Raw genomic sequence first — 9882 nt, forward strand, 5'->3', positions numbered from 1 at the left:
TGACCTACCCCTGGGCATCACCTTATACTCACAGGGAAAGTGACATTTCCTCCACATAATAGTCAATGGCTGATGAGTCTCCTGGCTGTGTGGGACAAGCCCTTGTCCCACATCTCCCTGGTCCCTTACCCCAGCCTGGAGTAGGGAGCTACAACTGCCCATATTGCAGAGACAAAAAGCACAATGGCTCCACCACAGAGCTCCCTGATGAGGACGTCAATGCATGTTCAGGTTGGCCGGAGAGCAGCAGTGCACCTTTCCCCTTGCCTCTCCCTCCACTTGCACCAGGGACATGTCCGGATGCAAAGCAGCAGCACTCGTCCTTGGGGCAGACAAGTGACTGCACTGGGGTGTCTCCTGTCACTCTGTGTTGGGGAGGAGCTCAGACATCGATCTGGTTCTGGAACTCAGCACTCGTTTCCTCCTCCGTGATGTTGGGGATGCCCAGCCTGGCCAGGGGTTCCTCAGTGGGACCCTCATCCTGCAGGACATCATTCAGCTCGGCTGAGAAGCAGGGATGCACCAGATGGTCCCAGTACAAGCTCAGGGTGGACTGGTCCTGACGTTCCATCTCCTTCAGTTCGTACGTTTCCTTTGCGCTGGCTGCTGGAGTCTGCACCTCAAATGTCTTCTCAAACCTGCTGTAGTCTACTCGAAAGGCTCCTTTCTCCAGGGTCATGCAGGGCTCAAACCGATATCCCCAAAGGATCTCGTCCTCTATGTAAGAGGTCCGGGCTTGACATGTCATTCCTACAGTGAGAAAAAGGAACATGGAGTCAGGACTATTAATTGGGCAGGTTGTATTGCACAAAGGGATACAGAATGGATGTATAATCCCTCATGCTTCATGGGCAGAAGACAACTGCTGACTAATGGGGTCAGGAGGTAACTTTGCCTGGGGGCAGGTCATCCCATAGCTGCAGGGTTTCCTGCACCTTCCTCTGAGCCAGCTGGTACTGGTGAGTGTTAGACACAGGATACAGGACTAGGTTAACCCTGAGTCTGAACAACCTGGCAGTTCCCATGTGCTTGGTCAGCATCTGAAGGGTAAATCTCCTGTGCTGAATGGGTATTTGCGCATTACTGAGGCACGTGAAATGGATATTTAGGTTCAGACAAGCACAGCTGTGGGAGCCAGATAAATACCTATGTTAGAAAGGAGCAGACAATGCTAATCTGTGCACCAAAACCAGAACATTTAAACTAGACTTGCCAATATACTGATAAATATACAATAAGAAACCTGTGCTGGCTCCCAGGGCTATGGACTAGATGGAACTGAATCTGTCTGCTGTGTCTGTAATTCTAGGCCAGCAGCGCTCTCTTCCCAGCCCAAAGTTTGACCTGTCTAGGATTGCTGTCTGACTCACATAGACTGACAGTAGCTATTTAGTTTTCCATATACATGTTTGTCTCCCCAATGTTTCACCATGAAACTAGGCTAGAAAGAACTCTATCTGGAGGACAGACGGTAGGGAACAATCGTGCACTGGTCCCTGGTCTGGACTAGATCAGTTACACACGGGGGGAGGGGCTTTTGGGAATGCCTGATCAATACTGTGTCACCAGATTGCAAGGGGTGATTTCCTTGCCCCTGATAGAGGTAGCAAGGAACTAGTTCTGCAAATGGTTCTATTGTCCCTACTAGAGAAGATTCATCCCTGGGCCTCAAAACAATACTTGTGAAGCACCAATATTTTTGCCTGTGGAATGGGCCAGACTGCTTTATAAGGCAGCAGGTTTCCCCAAACTTTCCCTCTGGGGGAGGACACACCCAGGTCCCTCTACCGCCCCATCCCCATCAAGTTTGAACACTGGATGGGAACTGGCAGCTCCTGTTTTTAAATCATTTTTCTGGCTCTAGGAAAGCCCAAGAAGTAAAGACCAGCAGAGGGAGCCCAAATCAGCTGGGAGCGATGAAGGATAGTACAGCGAGGGAGCAGGGTGGCAGAGTGAGACTGAGAAAGCGTGTGTGCTCCATGAGAAGTGCGTGCATATGTATATGTGTGAGAGAGAGTGGGAAGAGGTGGAGAACTGATAAACAACAACAAAAAGCAAGGGTTTTTAAAAGGGATGGGGGGGGAATGAAGCTTAAACCATCAAAATGAAAATTTCATATCAAGCAGCTGGGCACTATCGCATCAAATCATCCATCCACACACCTGTAATTAACACAGTTCTGATGTCACCAATCCCAAGCATTAAAAAAATTACAAGTCAGCCCCTTCTTCTCCCCTCGCTCCCCCCGCCCCCGGAAAAGAAAAAAGAACACGAGATGGGCTTTAAAATAACCAATTTCTGGATTGTTCAAGTTGTCTTCTGGTATCAGTTGCATGCTCTGCTCAACAGCTATAAATAATTCAGTTTTGCTATTACTTATCACTTACAAAGAAGTTGACAGGTTTCAAGTGCTGTAAATCCTTTAATTATCCCAATACTCCCAAGGACTATTTTTATAGATGAAAAAATGAAACAAAGAAATGTTAAGTTGCTTGTCCAAGGTTAAGCAGCCATTTGGAGATGGGGATGGGCATCTCTAGGGTGCACAGTGTCAAGCTTTTCTCCACAACCGTGAGGGCTAAAAAATGGGTTTTTACACAAACAGAAGCTGAGATTCTCATGTCATCTCATGATTCCAGTCTGGGGTTTTAAGAATTGTCTTCCCACCCCTCCCCGCAAAAATCGTGAGAGTTGGCAACAACTTTAACAGTTCTTTCCAGTGAAGAAACATAAGTGGGGAAGTTGGTGGTCTTCATTGAATCATACTAGTCTCTTTGACACACGTTAAGTGTTTGGGGATATTTTCTCCCTCCAGTAGCTTCCTACCATTTTTAAGTGAATGTCATGCTAGTGAAAAGGGCCAGACTGACCCCTCTGGGTTCTTTGGGAATCCACAGCAGGCTTCCTCCATGTCAACTCAACATGGGGCTACAGTCCCGAGTTCAAGGGACCTCTCGTTAAACAGAGAGAAGGGAGGTTAGTCTCCATGGCCCATTCAGTCCACAGCATTTTTGCTGAGACTGCCAGCAAGGAGGTTAATTAGTACCAGCTGCAATGATGGTTTCTGAAACGTAGCTCTCTCTCCACTGATAAATGGACTGCGCCACCCCTTGGTCACCTCATGGCCTCCCAGCAACCATTCGATGGCAATGACCTTTGCTCACTCAGCTGTGCCCAATGCATGCCAGTGACCTCCAGGGGAAAGGTTCAATCCTGGTGCCCTGAGCCATCTGGCTGACGATCATGTTCTGGCTCATTCTTTGTCAGCCAGTGTAGCATCCTGAAAAGATGCCACGGGTTGACTGGGCCATGGATTGTGAACTCCCTTCTCACCCCTAACAGTGCTTCCCTCCCAGTCAGGGCTGAGAGATGTTGCACCAGCAGCCAGCTGGGAGCCACTTACTTACTGTATTAAGTGGGGCTCAGAGCAGGTTTACCTGACAGGCTGCTGAAAATGGCTGCAGCTGTACAGGTGGTAGCACAGAGGCAATTTTCTTGCTAACACTGTGTAGGATTTAGGGCTGCATGAAATTTTTTGCCCAAAATATTTTTTCAGTGTAAAAAACAGGTTGATTTGGTGAAACAAATGTTTTGTGGATTCGTGTCCGTTTGGCTAAATTGTTCATTCTGAAAATAACCCTCCAAAAAGACATTCAGGGAAAAAAAATCAAAAAGTTTGGTTTTGACGTTTTCAAAATGAAACATTTCCGTTTTTCAGTTAAAAGGAAATTTCAAAACAAAAAGTTGCTTTGAATTTATTTTTGTTTAAAAAAATTAAAACATTTAAAAATGCTCAAAATCAAACAGACATTTACTGGTGGGTCAAATGTTTGACCCAAAATGATTAAAAAAAAAACAAACTTTTTCAATCATTGAAAATTTGTTAAAGGTTAATTTTTGGTCTGACTTGAAATGATTTGTTTTAGCTTTTCAAAACTGTCAGTAAACCAAAGTATCTGGTTTTTGCCCAGCTCCACCTAGAAGGCAAATGGGCATTTCCTGCAGTACCACCTGCACCATCTCTCTTCAGGACAGGCCGTATCCCAACTACGCTTTTCCCACTCCTCCGGGATGGTGCCAAGGCTCAGCGTAACGTGGGGGATCCCAGTGCACCCACCCGCCCTGTGTGGGTGGGAGAAGCCGTTGGCTGCTGGGTGGTTGGTTTTGTATGTCTTTCAAACAAACAAAATTGATGAGTCCGCTCAGTGTGTTAATAACTGTTTAGGGCAGGGGTAGGCAACCTATGGCAGGGATGCCGAAGGCAGCACGCGAGCTGATTTTCGGTGGCACTCACACTGCCCAGGTCCTGGCCGCTCTGCATTTTATTTAATTTTAAATGAAGCTTCTTAAACATTTTAAAAACCTTATTTACTTTACATACAACAATAGTTTAGTTCTATATTATAGACTTATAGAAAGAGACCTTCTAAAAACGTTAAAATGTATTACTGGCACGCAAAACTTTAAATTAGAGTGAATGAATGAAGACTCGGCACAGCACTTGAAAGGTTGCCGACCCCTGGTTTAGGGGAACGCAGGGATTGAGTTAACCAAGCCAAGTTCATGTCATGCCTCATCCCATCTCACTGCAGCAGGGGGACAGACCATCTAGGCTGGTACCCCACACCCTCCACCTCAGAACAACAGATGAAGAGTGCAACGAGTGTGGGATCTAATCTGTGCAACTCGGTCAGGTGACTGGGCCATTTAGTCTGATATGGCGCCTCCTGTTGGAGCAGATCACACTGCCGGGCTCTCTAGCCCCTTGCCCCACCCGCTGTCTCTCTGAGCAAGACACCAGTGTCCCACTGCCCCATTTCAGAGCAACGGGTTAATAATACTTATCACCTCCCAGCTTTCCATCTTCAACATACTTACAGACCCTACCGACATCACCCCCCCACCCAGCCTGTAAGGCAGGGAAGGCTCATTGTCCTGAGCAGGCAGCTGAGGAGGAGCGACTCAGAGACTTGCCTGAGGACGCAGAGAGAGGGAGTATTAGAACCAAATGTCCTGCCAGTGTTGCACCCTGACTCCTGTGGCGGCCATTACCTGATAGTTTGGGAAAGGAAGGAAACCCAATCACAGCGCCCCTGGGTCTAGTAATATGGAGTAGCCCCTGAGCTGGGGGAGGATAACACTTTCCCAAGCCCACCTAGGGTCTGCATACTCTCCTCAGGGCACCCACCTGTGGCTTCCACGATGCCCTCCAGGATTACAATGATCTCAAACTGCTCCCGCTTCAGTGACTCTGCTGTCATTTCCCAGAAGGGGCTGTGGTCATTGATGACATGGCAGATAATCTGCGGCTCCACCAAGAAGAGCCTGTCCTCCCCTGTGTCATAGCCCAGGTTCAGCTCCGACTGCTCCAAGGGGATGAACTCCCCCTCCTTGGTTTGTCTGGATTTGATCAGTTTGGCCCTTATTTTTGCATCCACCATGTGGCTGTCCCGGAGGTCGCCGATGCGGAACATCAGACAGAGTTTCTCATCCCGGTGGGAGACGACGCACTTCTTGCTGAATATTAAGGTCTGGGCGCGCTTCTTGGGCCTGGAGATCTTGACGAACATGCATCCCACCATGAGGGCATCTATCATGGACCCAACGATGGACTGGGCCATCAGCAAAATGACGCCCTCGGTGCAATCGGCTGTCACAATCCGGGAGCCATAACCAATGGTCCTTTGACTTTCCACGGAGAAAAGTAAGGCAGATATGAAATTGTCCACATTCTCGATGCAAGGCTTCCACTCCGGGTCTCCTATGTGGTTGACATCATCCCTTATCCAGGCATCGAAGAAATAGATGATGCCAAAGACCACCCAGGTGATGATGTAGCACATCATGAAGACGAAGAGGAACCAGCGGTACTTGAGGTCCACAATGGTGGTGAAAATGTCTGACAGGAACCTTTTCTTTTCCTGGATGCGGCCCAGATTCACCTGGCACTTGCCCATTTTGGTCACATAGCGCTGCCGCTGCTGCTTGTTGGTGGAGCTGAACTGCCGATCATTGTCGATGAGCTTGCAGCGCCGGTTCTGAGGTTTCTCTGAGGGGGTCGCGGAGACAATGCTCCGGGTGGGCGTTTTCTTCCGTGCTGAGCTGGGGATGTTGGGCACGCTGAGGGCATGCCGTGGGTACCACCGGGTGCTGATGTCCCGGAGTGAAGGCAGGGGATCATTGCGCGATGCTCGGCAGTACTTGGGCAGATCTTCGGTGTTGATGGAGACGCTGGGCCGGTGCTTCACGGGTACCACCGTGCCTGTGCTGGTCTGCTCCACCAGACTGAGTCTCCTCTGAAGGACTAATCTGTCATTGGGGATGTTTGAGCCACAGGAGTGGGGGACAAAGTTTGACATCAGGGCATTTTTCTTTTCAGCCGCAGGGTCTGTTTGCTGTTGCCTGTCTTCTGATGGGCCCATGGGGATGACCATCATTTCAGGCTGCAAGCGGAAAAGAACCAATCAAGAGAAATGCACCTGTTTTCCCTCCCATCCTTTGTCGGTCTGGTCTATTTAAACTTTAATCTCTTCATGTGTATGGTACAGCACAATGGGGCCCCAATTACAGCTGGGCCACTAGGTGCTACCTTAACACACACAATTATTAATACTGACACCAGACTGAGTCCCTAGCCCTCCCCATGAGATAGTTAAATAAAAGCCTCATTTCTGTGATAAAGCCTTTCCCAGCACAGTAGCAGCATCTGCGCTGGAACAACTAATGACTGAGGAGACTAGAGGGGCGGGAAGTAGGAAGCAAGAGGTAAAGAAGGAAGGAGGGAAAACTGCATTGCAGCTGCATCTTTAATACTTGTACCACACTTGGATACCTCTTAGCTGATTCTATCTATCTATCTATGTTCGGGGTAGCATACACCACATTAATGCGTATTATACACATGGTCTTAATACAAAATACCTTAGATAGATAGATACATTAGACAGATTTAAGAGTTGGGAAGTTACATTCGCTGAATCTATTATTCTCTCTCTACAGTTCTGTTCACCCATGATGTCAGGTATCCCACAGCACTTTGCAAAGCAGAAGTCAGTTTTGGCATTAGAAAATAGGAAGCTTGTCAAGGCCAAGACACATGAATGGTATGTCCTAGCACGGGTTGGGAGTACCTCTGCACTCAACTGGTTTCAAATGCAGTATCCAAAGCAGAGATAAGAAAAGTGCAGAACAAAAGTACAAGTTAAGGAAGTGTTGCCACCTGGTGGATTGGATTTAGTGATGGATAGAGAATGGTGTAACTTGAAAAATCATACTGTAGGTACTACTAGCTGAAATACCTCTCTTGGAAGCACATCTTTTGCAAAGTAAGAATTGCTTTCTGGAAGGAAGGTATGTCTGTCTCCTTGTCACACTGTACTGTTTTGTCTCTAGCCAAGAAATCTGGCTGTTTTGGTCCCTTGAACATTTTAAAGAAGGAACCACAAGTGTAATCAAACAATTGGCTCCACCTTTCAGTCAAAATACCATGGTCCTGGCTGCAGACGATATTATTTGTATAGTGCCCTTCAGCCAAAGGGCTTTGCAAACATATGTACCTATTTAGCATTGCTAAAATGCAGCCCCCCATTTGGGAGCAACATGGTGGCTGTTTTCCAGCTGCCCAGCAGCAGAGGACAGGAAGTGCAGAAGAAGAATCCTGGATCTATTTGGCACTGGGCTGGATGTTGGAGGCAGAATGGAATCATCCATGACTGGAGCTAACACACCCCTCAGCTGTGTCAAGAACCTCTCAGCTAAAGAAGCTGGGGAGAACTTTGTCCCCAGCTGGGCTGGGTTGTCCCATTATCTACCTTCCTAGCTACGTGGGTATAAGAGTGATCAGGACTCAGCAGGACTGTTGTGGGAGATGGGGTGGGGCGGGATTTCTTTGTCATTTGGATCAGGCTGGGCTGCATGTCAAATGGAGGTGCCCAGCCTCGCCGTTCCTTTAACGATGGGAACAGCCTCACCTTCTGAGGGAAGGCGCCATATCTGTTGGTGTCCATCGGGGGCCGAGACAGGTAGGCAAGCATGTGCTTGGCGGTGGGAGTCTGCACGGGGGGGATGGAGTTCCTCCGGCTCCTTGGCTCCTCGTACTTCAGCCAGCAACCACCAATGTTGTTGCGGACAGAGAGCCTGTTGTCCTGCTGCAGCTCCATGCTGCTGCTGGCGACGGGCAGCACCATGGCTGATTGGGGACTGGGGCACTACCCCAGGGTTTTGCACCTTCTCCGGTGGGGAATCCTGCCATGTGAGAACACAAAGAGGGGGGTTATTTTAACCAGCGCGTGGGCAAGTTCAGTACCAAAAGTCAGCTCACTGTCAATGGGGCTGGGGTCCTCATTCCAGACAGCAGTACATGTACCCCTGTAGAGGGGAGCCAGCCTGGCTTGGTAGAGCTCAGGTGCTCACCTCTGAGCATGGCTTAGTGCTGCAGACACACCCCTGTCCCACTGACCAGAGCTGGGTGCACTGGGGGGATATAACAAAGGCTGTCCTCGGTCCCCTGAGGCAGCCTGCTCTCAGACAGACAGATTCCAGAGAAGCCCCTGAACTTGCAAAGGCTGCATAGTGTCTGAATCCAGCATTCCTGAGCTGGGGGGAAGTTCAGCTGATCTGTCTGTCTCTAGCTAGCTGCTTCTGTTGCCCTTGTCAGTGCAATATCTAAGTGCCCCACAGATATCAATGAGTTTATCCTTGCATCCCCCCTGCAAGAGAGGGCAGGATCATTATCCCCATTTTGCAGATGTGGAGGTGAGGCCCAGAGAGAATAAATGACTTGCCCAAGGTCACACAGGGAGTGTGTGGCAGAGCTGGGACACGAATCCATGTCTTCTGTGTCCCGGTCCCTTGTTCCAATTGCTAGACCACAGTCTCTTGTTGCCTCCAACATGATCTGGAGATTGCTGAATATCTCCTGATAATCACTGCAAGAGACAGAAGCATGGAGACCTTGAGACCCTTTAGAGGGGCCTGATTTTCAGACGGTAGGCAGCCTTCACCCCTTTCTGAAAAACAGGCACGGAGAGGCTAAGTGACTTGCCCAAGGTTACTCAAGAAGGCTGTGGCAGGACAGGGATGGGAATCCAGGTCTCCGGGCAAATGCCCTAACCCCTTCCTCTCTAAGGGAAACAGTTATAGCCAGTTTCGGGGCTTGTCTAGCCTTGGTGCAAACTTCCCTATGTAACTATATTGCTGTAGCTATACCAGTGCAAAACCCTAACGGAGATGCTTCACATGGAGCTTCAGCACAGCCACACGGGAGGCTGGCACTGATTTAACCCCCTCTCCCAAGATAGACAAGGGGAGCAGCTCCTCAGTGACCGAGGAGCCCAAGTCCCATTTTCAAAAGAGACAGGAGCTTAGAAGCCTACATCCAGTGACTTTCAGACAGACGCCTGGTACATCTACCCTACCAGTGCTCCAGTGGCAGAGCTGCAGCTACATCCCCGGGGTGTAGATATGTATGACAGCCACGGGAGGGGTTTTTCCATCACAGGAGTGAATCCACCCCCTTGAGAAGCAGCAGCGAGGTCGACAGAAGAATTCTTCCATCAACCGAGCTGAGTCTACCAGGGGATTGGTCAAGCTCACTATGCCGCACAGGGCACGTGACATTTTTCACAGCTCTGAGCAATGTAGCGAGGTCGCACCAAGTTTTAGGCTTCTAGGAGACGTCTACACTGCAAAAAACAAAAGAACAAAATGTGACGGCGCGTCTGAGAGCCCAGTTCAACTGACTTGGGCCCAGGCTCCAGCACTAAAAATTGCAGTGTAGGCATTCCCACTTGGGCTGGATCCTGGGCTCTGAAAGCCAGCAAGGGCAGGAGGACTCAGAGCCCAAACTCCAGCCCAAGTGGCAGCAGCCACATGGCTATGTTT

The 9882-nt window shown here is 49.1% G+C and overlaps 1 protein-coding gene across 1 annotated transcript; it reads right to left on the reverse strand.

The window, feature by feature from the left end:
- Nucleotides 1-214: 214 nt before the first annotated feature.
- On the reverse strand, nucleotides 215-8229 carry LOC116834155 (G protein-activated inward rectifier potassium channel 4-like). The gene is made up of 3 exons (XM_032796068.2): nucleotides 7971-8229; nucleotides 5189-6443; nucleotides 215-750 (listed from the first exon to the last, which is right to left on the reverse strand). The coding sequence occupies exons 1-3, from the start codon at nucleotides 8184-8186 to the stop codon at nucleotides 383-385; spliced, it is 1839 nt and encodes a 612-aa protein (XP_032651959.1). The 5' UTR covers nucleotides 8187-8229; the 3' UTR covers nucleotides 215-382.
- Nucleotides 8230-9882: the final 1653 nt, after the last annotated feature.

The sequence above is a fragment of the Chelonoidis abingdonii genome, chromosome 18, assembly GCF_003597395.2.
Source record: "Chelonoidis abingdonii isolate Lonesome George chromosome 18, CheloAbing_2.0, whole genome shotgun sequence".
NCBI classification, from domain to species: Eukaryota; Metazoa; Chordata; order Testudines; family Testudinidae; genus Chelonoidis; species Chelonoidis abingdonii.